The 15,411-nt window shown below is 42.9% G+C and overlaps 1 protein-coding gene across 1 annotated transcript in view; it reads left to right on the top strand.

Moving 5' to 3' along the window:
• Window positions 1–12,866, top strand: part of ccser2a (coiled-coil serine-rich protein 2a) — a gene marked incomplete at both ends in the record, with an annotated part of 33,823 nt that extends 20,957 nt beyond the window's left edge. The window contains 2 exons of the mRNA XM_079230033.1: window positions 1,379–1,525; window positions 12,147–12,866. Of these exons, the coding sequence (XP_079086159.1) occupies window positions 1,379–1,525; window positions 12,147–12,866 (867 nt within the window). The remainder of the gene's footprint in view (window positions 1–1,378; window positions 1,526–12,146) is intronic.
• Window positions 12,867–15,411: the final 2,545 nt, after the last annotated feature.

The following is a 15,411-nucleotide window of genomic DNA, read 5'->3' as shown; positions in this document are numbered from 1 at the left end:
AACACATCAGGCTTGGATCCGTTCAATGTGCTGCATTTTTTGTTGTGAGAAAATACCAATTAGAGCGACACTGGTTCAGAGTCTGTGAAGATTGAAGTCATTTGGTTCCTACGATATCTCGATGTAGAAAGTCGTAGGCAGCGAGACCGGCTACTTGTCCTTCAAATTGGCTGAGATGATATTACAGTTGGTTAGGAGTCAGGTGTACAGAGAGAGGTGAAGTGTTCCAGAGACTGAAGAGGGGGAACAGTTAACTGAATTGAACACAACGGAGTAATAAGAAAACAATAGAGTAGCTTTGTGTGGCAGGGAGAAAGTGTGTGCGTGTGCGTGTGCGTGTGCGTGGAGGGCTGAGAGGAGAGCAAATGAAATAATGGCAGACAGAAGAGTGGAGCGATCACAGACAGAAAACTGATTTCTCAGTCTGACTTGACAGAATGCAGTTTTGGATGCAGCTTCCACCGCTGTTGAGGCAGACTGCTCATGATTATGCGCTCTTTTGGTTTGAGCTGCATTGAAGTTTTCCCCAAAGCTGCGGCAAAAAGTAGCAATTTCTGTCAGATTCTGGCATATACTTTGCAGCCAAGCACAAGTTGCTCTGCTGTTTATTCACGCATGAGAAAGAATATGAGATTCTTGCAGAAATGGTTACAAAATGATTGAATGCAACTCATTAGTTGCTCTGTCGTTTATTTGTATATTGGATTGCGTTAATCGCTAATCGCAAAGGCTCATAAGTCACATTAGTTAGTTATTAATATTCACATCAGTTAGTCAATCTAAGTGGTTTTACCAGATGAAAAAGGAAGTCATTTTCTGTGAACACATAAATATCAGTCAATATCAGTGAGTTTAATTGACTGAAAGACTTTTAACTATTTCCATCCTCGGCTTGATTTTTACTGCCGATTTCGCATCATGCCCCCAATTCATCTGAAGAAGTGGAGATACTGTGTGACATTTCATTGCTGCTGCCTGATAATATGCGTTGCTTTTTGTTAAAATGCCACCAGCTTTATTTGTGAAAAGCAGCCATGTGAAGAACAAGATGCACTGAAAAATATATATTAGTTTTTGTCTGTGAATACATTTCATAGTATCTGATATTTTACAACCGTGTGGGTGGTTTTCCTGCTATGTTTACTTCTTTGGTTGTATATTTAGACGACTGGTGATGCCAAATGCGAGATATAAAACCCCCAAATTAATTTTTTTTTTTCATGCTCTTCAAAGTAAATAAATATCTTTTGAAGTATTTTCTCAAGTCTGCTTAATACCAGCATGACTGTGGAAGTAGGAAAATACGGCCCAGGTAAAAGAAAAGAATTACAATATTCTACGCTTTCTTTTATTGATTTATTCATTCTTGCCCCCTCAGCTTGCTCAGGGATGGCCGGTCAAGTGTCAGTGCCACCACCAGAGGGCGCCCCCTTCACTACGACAGAGCGACAGACAGGCGGACAAACGGATGCAGCATCACTATGACAAGGCCACCCAGACGTCCTGGAGACCACCGAGCCATGCTGTGAGTCCAAACATTCACAGCGCCCGTAACGGTGGTGTTCCACCTCATTTCAACAGTTCCCAAGATGCTATTAGATACCAGCGCTTGCCTGGTTCAGTGGTGCCTATCTCAGTCAACTCACATTGGTCACTCGGTCGGTTTCCCGTTTATTTGCTGCCTCTCTCACGCCAGCCATGTCTGAATTGTTCGATGACTACATCATGTCCCCTCTATGGAATACAAATTACTGGGTTGTCAGTGGGACTGTCTCACACTCTCATACCTAGATCTTACACTGAGCAGGGAGTTGTGAGGCTGGTGTTGATGTTCGAGTGCCTGAGAAAGAGAGATGAACAGTTGGAGGGTGGGAGGAACAGGGAGAGAGGGATTCATGGAGAGACGGAGAGACAAACTGAGACCAAGAGGTGGAAGATGGATAGATGTGTGTTCAATGTGTTCAGTATCATGCCGCACTAGCATGCTGCGTGGCAGCCAAGTATTGATTCAATAGCAGGAGTGCCACAGGGAGGAGGCCGAGTAAACACTCTCCTAATTGACCTGCTCTCAGCTGTCAGTGTGTCATGCACACACACACACACACACACACACACACACACACACACACACACACACACACACTTAAAGAGGCCGAACTGCTGTAAAGATAGACATAGCGACGATAATTTAATTAAAAAATGAGAAAGAAAAAAAATATTTCCACTGTTATCAGTATCATTGTAACTATAAATTATAGGGCCTGGTGAAAAGAATATTTGCCAAAAGTACGTTTTATTGGAGTACACATGAGCTGCAGAGGGGGGAAAATAGGATAAAACAACCAAGCTCACTTACTGCTTACCACAAGAGCATATGGTTTAACAGTTTCTATGGCAACCATCAAAGCAGGGCTAGTTGTGCTCGACAGGAAGCATCTCCGCGGTGGAAACATTTATCTGTGACCTGGAGCGCCAGGTGTATAATATCCCACAAAAACACAGTTGAGGCTTTTCATTCTATTCTGTCGACTGTTTTGAGATTTTCTTTAATTTCAGTGACTTTGTCATCACCAGAGTGGAGACTATTTCCTGCACAGTGTTTTGCAGCCCTGTGGGGACAAACACATTATGTCCGTGGCATTTTATTTTTCGGCGCATGCGATTGCTCTAAAAGGTTAGCGCTGAGTTTTTTGACAAGGTAACAAGAAAAGAGAGCACAGAGTAAACAAATAGCAGAGAGAAAAGGATGTTATCTCTCTTTGTTATTCATACTTTTATATACCGAATCAAAGCTTTCACTATCACAATGACAAGTTTAGCACCTACAGCAAGCCCAGGTTCACATTGTTCCTCAAACAAAGCTTTGTTTTCACCTTGTGTTTTTCACACAATCCTTCAATGCGTTTTTCTAAATCTGTCTCTAGCGGTTCACTTTCTAACCTTTTGTCATCTTTTATACAAATATTATTTTCTTTTTCCCCACTCGCACATTCCTTGAGTCTGCATTTCACTTTTCAGTACTTCTCCTCCAACACGCACACGCACACGCGCACACACACACACACACACACACACACACACACGCACACGCACGCACGCACACGCGTTAGTAATCTGCTGTCATCTTTATTGTTTTTACCTCTTGCTCTCTGAAAGGCCGTTTCCTGTTGATTTTCGGCTCCTCTGACATTTAAAGTGCCGCTTTATCATAGCGCTGGAGTAGCGCTTGCCCTGTGATAGTATGTTTTGAGTGCTAAGCAGAAAAGATCAACCTAGAGTAATTTTAATGTCAAAGGACCGCAGCTATAATCTTTTTATAGCCTTAATTCTGATATCTGGTTGCCTTATCAGTAGCCCACAGGCTAATGTGTGCTTCTGGGAGGCCTGGAGTTTATTCCTAGTTGTTCCAGCAACTTGAACTTGGATTAAGGAGAAATCTCACTGTGCTTTTAGCTCAGATTACCAGTACAACAATAGAGTAAGCTTGTGGTCTATGACCCTTGGACATGACTATTTAAGGGCTTTACTGTTTGTTACAGTTCGTTATTCAAGCAGTTGATATATTCTCTTCGAGAGAGCCATTCATTCCCATCATTTCTTTTCTGGAACCAAAACAATGTGGGCTGTTGCTCAGTAGACTGCTTGTTTGTGATGAACTCATCTCCTCACTTCTTCTCAATCTGTAGGAAGGCTTTGGCACCGTATCCTAACCAACCGCTTTGGGCACGAGCTCCCGCAGCTTCCCATTTAAATCTGCCTACAATCCAGTTTTGAGTCTAAAACCATGCTCAGGGAAAGAAAGGTCTCACAATATGGCATGAGTATATAATTATATATGAGTACATGTCTGTCAATTTACAAATCACAGAGAAATTGTCGACACGCTCATCGCAGAAAGAAGCACGTGTAGTGTGGAACTGGAAACTACGCAAATGTCATTGTTGTTATTATTATAATAACATTATATTATAATAACATTATTCAATGTTATTGAATAGCTCCCAGGAGCAATCACAGCATCAGCAAGGTTTTCTTTGCCTCCTCGGCTTTTTGCATAACAAATAAAACATGAGCAGTGTTTTAGTGATTTCAGATGTCGAACAATAGAAAACGGTGCAGGTGTGTGTGTGTGTGTGGGGGGGATCAAGTGCGGGGCACGCTCAGTGTGACTGAACAATGGGTTCAGCAGACTGAGGACCAGGGAGCCGACCTTGTTAATAACCCAGATAAACAAACACGCAGATGAGCAGCACCAGTGAAACAATGGCAACACAATTGGCAATGTTTCATCAGTGGCATACAGAGAAGATAATTACAGCTACCCTCCTACTCCCTCTCTTTCTTTTAAACATCCTCCAATTCACCTCTTTTTCGGGTCTTTTTTATCACCCTGGCTCTGTTTTCTTTCTTTCTGTCTTGCTTCCGTGATTTCAGTATTTTTCTCTGTCATCCTTCCTTTGACATTACCTCTTCACTTTTGTCACAGTAAGAGACAGAGAGAGACAGAGAGAGAGAGATAGGGGAGACAGGGATGGGAGAGGCAAGGGGATTGAACAAGCTTAGTGATCAGTGGTAAGCTGTAGGTTGAAAGAACAAGTTTTTCCCCGCTCAGATCCTAACATTACCTCTCCACCCACACTCCCTCCGTCTGCCCTCTTGCATCACAGACACAGCATCACACATGCACACTCATTAATACACAACGCACAGCAGAGTCATCTCGGACAGGTGAGGATTTAATTGCCAAAGTCTGTGAAGTGAGACGCTGTGGCCGTTTTAAACTTGAGGTATTAGCTGTAGCCAACCATGAGAAGCTTTGTGTATTGGATTGGAGGATTAGCATCATGGAGTCCTCTAAATACTATTGTTATTTGATGAAAAGGCTGTAAGATCACGAAGAACAAGTTTTGACTACTTCGCAAAGTTTTGCTTTGGGACTCACAGACAAAGTAGCTTAACAAACCACTAAGAGAGGGGCCTCTAATGAACAGACTACTACGACCGTCACTCATATGGTTTGTTGGTGAGTGACATCTAAAACAAGACTGCTATATTGTATTTGTTATTTTATATTTATTATCGCTTTTTTGCACCAGTTTTCTTCAAATTTTCAGCCAAATCCCCCGTGCACTGCAGCGCATGTAACTGCCAACGCTGCTGTTGTCCTCGATAGTGCTGCAGGCAGACACGTGCTCCTTCCACGACCTCGTGAGCTTTGCCAAGAGAGCGTCATATGTGGGTGGTTTAGTGGGGGGGGGCAACCAACCAGAAGGCGTTGTGACTGCAGCAACAAGGAGGAGAACCCTCGCTTGTTTTCCTCTTGTCAAGAGTTGTGTTCATTGGAAAGAGCTGGAATGAACACCAGGTATCGAACCTAGGTACTCTGTACTGGTGGGAGAGAAATGATATATAAGAAAAACGTTCCTATTTTCACAAGTGCTGTCTCCCTGTCCTTGTAAAGCTCTGTCAGCCCTTCATTGGAGAGTCTTCACAGCGATGGAAAACTGAAAAATTGACAGGCTTCGCTGCTACGGAGGTCTAATAATGCTGCCAGACACTGTCAGAAACATTCTAGAGCCCTCCAACAGACTCTTGTTCTCATCGTCTGAGGTTTTTCTCCCTGCAAATGAAGCCTCGACGGGAGGCATCGCCAAGACCTCCCGCTGAAGCAGTTGTTGGTGTTCAAGGAAGGACATGGATGAGAACAGATCAGTGCAACTCATTCCTCCCCCTCTAGTAGACGCACCAGGGGGGCTCTGAGATAACTTGGGCTGGACCTACTGGGGAAGTTGCTGCTTTCCCCTCCTCGTCTTTTATCTGTTCCCCGCTTTTCTTTTCTAATATAGAATAGTCCTGTTTGAGCGGCGACCCTCCCCACAGCTCAGGAAAGAAGGGATATGGTTTTAGTCTGTCTGTCTGCTTGACGTGATGGCTATGCTTCCCCTTCACTTTGCCTCTCCTGATGGGGGCTAGGGATCTTTGAATTGCTTAACCTGGAGATTTTCTATCAATAAAAGGGTGTGTCTTCTTTTAGGTACATGTTTGTGCACTAAGGCACACATGCTGGTTTTAACAAACTGTTCAGATAACTAAAGGAAAATGTTACAAATGTAGACAGTGAAACACATAGACAGCAAATGGGGTAAAACAAAAGTCTGACACATATTATGTATACAGAACATTCACAATAACACTTTCAATGTTTTCAGCTGTCACATTGTGCCTCCGTTGGATTAGATTGTTGGATTTCTGAATCTAATTCTACTTCAAGTGTTAATTTATCATCCTTGCAGATAGTCTTAACCCAAGACGGATGTATACTAAAGAGAATCTGAAAACTATATTTATCATATTCAATAGACTTACTCCTTTCCCAGCTTTTAAACTTGTTTTGTCAATTTTTATAAGTGATAGGTGGAAAGTGTGTCCTTTCCAGTGTCACCTTGTTTTTTGCACCGCCTGAGATGGAGTGCTCTTCTTCATTGGATTGTAGTCTTGGCACTGGGGATGGTATTTAATGGATTTGACTATATTTATGGATAAACAATGACACAGTAAGAGGAAGAAATGGTTTTCAGGGTGGCCCGGGGAGAAACAACATAAAGACTATTGAGTCTCAAGGTAGGAAATGTTGGACAATGAGTGTAATGGGTAAAACAATGTGAGGAAATAATCTCCCGGGTTTGAGCAATTACACACATTATCGTGACAAAAGGTATGAAGCGCAATGATTTGCTTCATTGTCATGTTTATGTTTGGACACAACAGTAGATTAATAATGTGATGTGATGGAGAATTAAAGTGCTTACAGCAATCTCTCTCTCTCTCTCTCTCTCTCTCTCTCTCTCTCTCTCTCTCTCTCTCTCTTTCTCTACTCTCTCTCTCTGCATATTTTGACAGAAGTGAAGACTGGGACCAAAAATGTTGTCCATTGAAATACATGTGTGATTTGAAGTGTGCAGCCAAACATTGTTCAAATCACTGAACTATATTTTGAATTCGAGTAGAGATCCCAAAGTGTCCATTGGCGCCAAATAGGAATCAATTGTGGGCAAATGGTTACCGAATTACCTTAATTTGGTGGAATAGTGCTGCCATAAAACAAATGGCTCCTGGGTTGAATATTTCACTAATATATTCTGCATGTATGTAGCTCCAGTGAACAGTTGGATCAAGCAGATGCATAATATTGGTAGTTTACTGTATGATAGTCAGCCAGTGTGGGATAAGAGTTACTAAAGGGTAAATGAAAGAGGGAGACTTGCTGTTAACACTAAAACTGAAATGTAGTTTTTATTTCAAGAACTTTGCAGCAAATTCATTGGATGGATTTACCACTGGCACTGACACAGTGTTTGAGTCTCTGTGCCGGTATAGCACGTGTGCAAATGTGCCTGCGTTTGTTTGTGTGCTGTGTAAATTGGGCTTTCCATACTAATTAACTGCGAGTGTGTGTTTTCTATGTTAGCGTGTGTGTGTGTGTGTGTGTGTGTGTGTGTGTGTGTGTGTGTGTGTGTTCTGGTACGTCATATGCCTTTTGTCCTTTGTGTTTCTCTGTGCAGGGTGCGCTGCCCACCCCCTTGCTGTCCACGTGGCAGGCACAGCACCAGGGCTTGACCCGTACCAGCATGCCCCAGCGCAGACAGAGTGAGTCACTAACATCCTTTGCAGCCTCCTTTCCATCTTTTCCTAACACAAGTCCATAGGTCTGTAAATAGCCTGACTTTATCTCCAATTAAAACCCTCAGTACTACTGACATATCTGCGTTTCAGTGAGTTGAACCATATTTTCATTACGCAATAACAGGATTATTTGTCCTGTATGTCTCTTTTTCAGATTAATTTCAACAAGATTTGTAACATGCAAACTTTTCCTTGTTAGTTTTACTGACTTATTGCCCCCTTACCAATTAATTTTCTTATATCCTTTTCCCTGTGCTTGCCCATTTATAGCTTCAGTTCTTCTCCAGATCCCCTTGAACTGTGTGTAATCAGAAATCATCTGACTGTCGACTTTCTAAAACCTACACCCCCTAAACTGTTTGTAAAACTAATATATCTACCATAATTTATAATAATATGCACCGCAGACTAACAATATAATTGTTCCTTAACAGAGGATACATGACCATAACATGGTATTGGCATTGAATGCTTTAAATTAACAATATTTCTGGAGACAGTTTGACTTCATTAAGAAAGAGAGGACTGCACAGACAATGAAAGCACACTCATAAAAACATTGAATCCCACAACAAAGCTATTGTATAATGCTGTGCTGATGAAGTAGCAAGTAGAGGAGGCAGAGGAGGACAATGGGTAAATAGACTGCAGAAAATACACATATGTGCGAGAGCAAAAGAATAAATAAAAAGAGACAAAAGAAGAGCCCACGCTGTGTTCTTTTTGATCTATCCCCGTGGGGGTCCGCTTTGTATCGAGGAGGAAGGTGATAAAAATGTGGCACAGGTGTATTTTCTTTGAGTACATCTCAGGTAATTTCGATCTCAAGTGTTCTCGTGTTTATAGACCGTTTTGACAAATATGTGAGAATAGCCAGTCAAAGGGCTTTTGTCCTCCCACCTGTAGATTGCGTGGTCTAATTAGAAAAAAAAGATGGCATTTCAAAAGATCATCTGTACAGTTGGAGGAAAGAGGAAATGTCACTGGAAAATAGTAGAATACAGTCGGTCTACAGTTAAATTCCGATATGAGATGATAAACATCAGATTTGATAAATAATGCTCTGGCTTCCCACTTAGAGCTTTAGCTGCGACCAGACCAGCAAAGAGTTATTGCCAGTAATGCGGCTCTTTAGAAAGAACAATTAGAGAAGGAACTGGGCTCTTCACCCAGGTTGTGCTGAATGGGATGCAGTAATTATATTTTGCATTAAATTTGTTTGTTTGTTGAACTAATGTGTGACCTTTTCTTGCGAGCATGTACTGGGTGTTAATTCCGTATTTTAAAATGTCTTTCTTATATATCTGGTCCCACTCCCCATTCTCTAGCCTCTCTCTCCTACAGCTCACTCCACCCTCTCTCTCTCTCTCTCTCTCTCTCTCTCTCTCTCTCTCTTTTAACCCTTTTTCCTCCGCTTCTCATCTCTAATCTCTGTCACTCAAACAATAAATTAAATCGTCCATGTTCTCTCTGTTCTACCTCTGCCTCCCCACACATAATGCTTATGACAAGGAGTGGAGCACCTTGTGCAGTACTTCACTGACACGGCGCGGTACAGTAACGTTTCTTTAACATGCGGTTAACTTGCCGCCCTCACCTCCTGCACGCTGGGCTGTGGTTTGTCGCCAAGAAGCTCGACTGAAGCATGCCCTTCTACGTCTGCGTCTGCATGCTTTGTGTTCAATTTTCCTTTGTTTTGGAGTTTGGATTTTGTGCTTTGAGCCTTGGTCTGCTCATCTAAAATAAGCCTTTTTCAGTTTTGATATTTGTGTTATTTTTTCCACATTTCATTTATCTGTTTTCTGTGTCTTTTGAATTGGTTCCATCCTATCAAATGAAGTATATATTACGCATGCATGGGTGAATCTCTCTGTGTGGTTTTGCTTTTCTATATTTTATTCATTAAACATTCTCGGTGCTTACCTTAAAGGATTTGAATGGTGTATTGAAAGGAATAACATGAAGGAAAACTCCTGTGTTATGGGAATCATATCACCGCAGTCCTTAGCAATCGCCTTCATTCTAACTCCACTATCAAAGCAGTTAAGCACAGCAAGCCACGGACAAATCAAAGTAACCACACATCCTCGGCTCTTACACTATTTCCACTGCTGCAATTCCAACACGATCCAAATCCCCATTCTCACAATCATCTCTAGTAAAAGATACTGCAAACTGTCGTCTAGCTTTGAAAGGAAGTGCCACCATATTGCCTCTCCGATCTGAAATCACATTGTCTTCCCACAGACATAACAGGGATCATTTACACCCTTATTCAAATCCTTGCATGTTGCCTTCCAATCACGCAGACATTTTTCACAGCGAGAAAAGTGATGAGATCGGTTATGTTGGGCCCTGACATCGTTCAGGTGCTTCAAATGGCCTTTCTTGGTTCGAAAGAACATTTCCATTCAAAGTGATAGCCATCATTAGTGAGCTGAGATAATATTAGCAGTGCAGTGAAGAGATCAAGTGATTACTGCTAATTATTAATACCTGTAGGAGGCAGCTGGAGATGGCAAGCATTATTAACCGTGACCTTATAGATACTGCATGTTGCCAGCACTGTCAGAGACTTCTTTCAATTAAATGTCATATGTTCTTATCGTAATGGACATTTCAGTTGGTATTTTTTACCATGAACCACAGTGTCCAAACTGAAAAATAGTAGACCTGTATCTGTAATGATGACGCCTGATTAATTGAATTGAATACGTTGGTGACACCTGTCTTTTGTAGATTGGAAGTATTTTATTTTGAACTATGAGACTCTGTAGGGAGTCCTCACTCTGACTGAATCACAAAATGAGCTGCACTGTATGTCAAAGCTTAAAAAAAACATTACATGTTCACGATGTGAGTGACCGACTAATCAGAGCTATTGTAAGCAGCAACACAATCATCCCGTAAGTTTTTAAATGGCAGGCTTTGAATTCTAAAAACAGTATTTTCTTGCTTGGAAAAACAACAAACTGACACTGAGAGGTGGACACGGGTTTCGTAATGGGCTCAAGGACGCATTGTGGCAGGGGACCAGGAGATGGAGCTGTGGCCTCGGACATCCAATCCCACTCACAATATAAATGACTGTGGGTAGAAGCGGGCACAGCGGCTTGACCTGCACAGCAATATATTCACATCCTCTGAGATCTACTTTTAACTCACAGAGGGGATGTTTCTGCTGAAACCGAGTTCATGCTTTTCAGCCGCTTCCAGGTGGATTTAGATTATTTAGGTTCTGCGCGAAGGACATTGATGGAAAAAGGCCAGTCCTCGGATTTCTGATGGCTCACAGAATCAGTCTCAAACTAAGGCGGCTAACATAAGACACAGTATTTTTTATAGATGATGAGGTTGTAAGCTATTCCGAAAATGTACTGATATACTATATAAAATATTTATATATATATATATATATATAGTTCAGTATTGACTATTTGTGATCTGAGCAACTCTGCTCTTGCTGGTAGTTTTATCGACTAATAAACACGGTTGGCCATGTATTCTGCTTATCTTGAAATGTGGTGCAGAATAGTTGTAAACAAGGTTACAGTATTTTATGGAACCATACATCATCCAGGCATATAGTGGTACCTCTTGTAATAGCAACATTCTATACGTTCCTTTTTTAAGTGGAGCTTTGATGCAGAACTATGTGAAGTCTTCAATCGAAAACAAATAAAACATGCTCAGCGAGTGGACAGATATATCATGAACACTTGAACAAATTGAAACCGATCCAAAACAAATGTGTGGAAACAAATGCTACCTCTGTTAAGTCATAATTAGTTTTTGTTTGTGTCAGAGAACCGTTAACTCAACACGTCATGCTGGATACTTAGCAGCTCTCTAACATGCAAAAGAAAAAAATGGAACAAAAGCGCCAGGCTTTTATAGAATTACATTGTACAGGTGTTCATGATTTTGTGTTCGCACCTTGTGTGTCCCCTTGTGGAGGACAACACCGTGGTTGGTCTAAATTCCATGTGGTTACCGACTCAGCACGTTCTTGCACAGGCAGCAGGTATCGTAGCTCCATTTGAACGTTCCTAAAGCCTCTCTGCAGCAGCGATAACAAAATGACTCAAAGACTTCATAGATCCCAGGCACGCACATGGCAAGGTTATTCCTCTGCTTGTTTTTAAGTGCTGAATCGGTGCTTCCTCTGTGACTTTGCCTCTTCCATTCTAGGAATAGTTCAGCGACTGGCTGTGGAAACAAGCTGTGATATTAAAAAGTAAACAAACTGTTTTGCTTTTTGATTCAAAATTTTCTTTGCAGCAGCAACATATTCAAAAGCCTGGATCCCACAGGGATCAGAGACCCCAAAAAATCCAGCCGATCCTGGAACATGATAAAAAAACAACTCTGAGCTGTACTTCTTTTTACTCTGACTGATCCATGACTATTTCATACCTATTTAACAAAAGATCGTATTGATATGTCTTTCCTCTTTTCTGCAGCCTCAAGTACTACAGCCTTTCAACCCCTGCCTCAGCGAGCACCTCCACCAGGGAAGACTACTAAAAACTCCCCCCACCGAGGGCCACAGTGATCTCACGAGGCGTAGATCGGTGGAAGGAACACGCATGGACACTGAACGCCCTCTTGAAGACCTTATGGCGGACGTGTCCGGGCCAGCAAACCCCGACGAGCTGAGTCATCTCAGCACCCACCTGCGCCGCCCCGGCTCTGGGGCTCCTCGGGGGGTAACTGCCAGAGACGGTCCGACATCAGCAGCTCAGTCTGCAGCACAGCATGAACCGAAAGCCCCCGCTGTGATCGCGCAGAGCTTTGTCACTCCTAAATCTAGCCCTTGCATGCTGCAGCCTCCGCGCCTCCACAAGCGCGTGTCTCTCGCTTCACTCAAGCCAGGGGGCACTGGTGGCTTTGCCTCTCTTAAGGCGGGGTGTTCCTTAAGGCCTCTGGCTAACCGGACCGAGCAGCTGCCCCCTCCGTCTAGAGGCCTTCCCTGCTTTAACACTGGACCCCGGGTTCAGGCTCCGAGTCCAGCTCGCACTTCACTACTTCAGCCTCGCAGAGCATCACTGCCTAGCAGGGATCTATGGGGCTCTAATTCAAACCTGGAGGAGCCTCATCAGGGGACACTCAAAGACCCCGGGTCAGCTAAGATCCTGATCCCTTTGAGTCGCTCATGCCTCCCCAAGCCAAAGATTCCCTGAAGAGCTGAAACCATCCATCAAAACTTAAAACTGCAATCACTCTGACATTGATTTTCATCCCCTTCTCTCCCCTGCCATAATAACATTGTAACGGTTTCACCTTTTTGAGAGTCAAAGTAACAAACACTGAGCTCATTAATCCGTATGGACCATCCAGGGACTGCCTGTGTGGTTGACATTGGTATTTTGCCTGTTTCTAAATTGGCATCTTCAACTCCAGCCTGAAATATATAATATGTAGCGAGGTCTAATCTTCAAAACCATTCATAGCTGTATTTGACAGTTTTCAGATTGAGGGGAATTTATGGGAGATGAAATGTCAGGTTTACAAGCATGAATGCTGCTGATGCACAGAAAGAGTGTTACCATTCAGAAAAGTCAGCTTTGGTCAGCCACTGGCTGTTATCAAATTTAAAAGTCTTGGTTCACTTGGCCTCACACCGCTGTGCCCTCTGCCACGCTGGTGCGTTTGGTTTTAAACATGGAGGTGATATGAATGTGACCTTTTGTAGTGTAATAGAAGACAGAGGGGAAATGGAGGCAAAAAAAAGAAAGGAAAAAAGATGAAAATAACAACAGCAGTGGTGTGTGTGTGTGTGTGTGTGTGGTGTGCGTGGGGTTGGGGGGGGGGGGGGGGGGCAGGCAGAGGGGGAAGTGAGAGGGGGAAGTGAGAGATACTGTAAGTGTTTCTAGTTCAGTTTGCTACATCCTGAGTGAACCTTTTAACCTGCACGTATTAGCAAAAGGGTCTCAGATCCTCTGTGTAAATGCAACTCAGATGGAAATATAGGGGTCATAAAACAAATAATACCATGCTGCTGGTGGTGAGGATATGAATAGGGAAACAGTGTGCAAGTAAAAAATTAGGTTTCATAATATAGCTGAAAAGAGCAGCGTAAAAAAGCACTCGCACGCTTAGGTCTGCACACGCACACACTCATATCCACACACACGTTGAAAAGTGTTATTTCATGGCTACTTTGTGTATTTAGAAAGAGAGAGACTAATTGAATATCTTACAGTCTCATTATCTATACAACACAAAACATCTGCCCATCATGCGAGGAAATGCCACTTGTTATTGTGTTAATAAATTAGTTGGGAACAAGTTGAAAACTTTTGAATGAAGAAACGCACAAACTCTAATGTCTCCTCATTAATTTGGTGTAAGAAAATTTGAGTCAAACTTGATTAAATAACTTGTTGTGCGATGCACACTGACTTCTTTGAACTGTCTCCCAAACTGACCCACGCAAAGAAGCTTCAGCTAACGGGGTCTCGTTAGATGTGTGAAGCTGCTGCCTAGTGTGTGTGTGTGTGTGTGTGTGTGTGTGTATTTAAGTGTTTGAGCAGTCTCGCTCTCTTGCACATCTCTTTGGGAACATCAAAGGTATTAGTGTGTTATTTTCAGGTAGGCAGCCTTTGGGGCTTTAGTGGTGTTTCTTGTGGGAGCTTCTGAGAATTGTGTTTATCTCTCCTTTTCTGGAGCCCTTTTGCAGTCAAACGCTCCCGAAATGTCCCCGACCGGAGAGCAGCAGTGTGTTAAAAAGGCCTTCTGACAGCAACTCTGCTCTCTTCTCTGTCACACCGCGTGACCGCTTGGTGTACGCCTCTGGCACTGTCCGGTCTACTGCGTCCAATAATGCACCCTACATAGACGGAGTGAGACGAAGAGAGAGAGTGACACACAGAGACATCACACGCATACACATCCCGACACACAAGTTCCATACTCTGACAAAACTCAAAGAGACACAAAACTCTGAGGGAACACACACACACACACACAGCAGTTCACACTTCCCAGTAGCCAAATAAGTACACACACACACACACACACACACACACACACACACACACACACACACACACTTACTTTAAATTATGTTGCATAGTGCATAGAAGTGTCTTTGTGTTGATTTGGTAGCTCTCACACAAAATGAGCTCTCCAAGTGCACATTGATCCATCTGTTCACTGTAGCCAAAAAAAAAGGTGGCCGGCCCAAGATTACCGTGGAAATGGGGAGAGGCTGGACATGTGGATGTATGCGGCTGATAAAACGTGTTTACCTGTTGGACGGTTCAACACTGCGCCAAACGGCCAAGCAGTGAACACCGCTGTGTGAAGCCAAGAAAAACCCATTCCTTTTAATGAAAACAGACGGAACGATACGTACAGAGGAATGAGAAAGATGCAGAGGGAGAAACAAGAAGACAGAGGAGGTGGAGAGAGCAAAGAATAATAGATGTGGAGATGAAATAGTGAAGGGGCTATGAGCTGGAGAGGCTTTTTTTTTTCTGGCGAACTTTTCTGCGTTTGTCTATACAATATCTCGAAGGTGTGTATACGATAGGGAGAGGGACACACAACGCATAGCATGTGTGTTTGTGCGCATTGTCCAGAGAATAACACGATCCCCTCAGCTGTGTCCCTCACGGTTTAGCAATGCCAAACAGGAAATCAATGTTGCCGTGTGTGTGTGTGTGTGTGTGTCCAGACACTTCTGACTGCCAGTGTTAGTGTGTTTAGAGAGGGAGGGAGGGA

The sequence above is a fragment of the Taurulus bubalis genome (genome assembly GCF_910589615.1).
Source record: "Taurulus bubalis genome assembly, chromosome: 14".
NCBI classification, from domain to species: Eukaryota; Metazoa; Chordata; class Actinopteri; order Perciformes; family Cottidae; genus Taurulus; species Taurulus bubalis.
The sequence above is the reverse complement of the archived record's forward strand: the minus strand, read 5'-3'. Positions and strand labels throughout refer to the sequence as shown.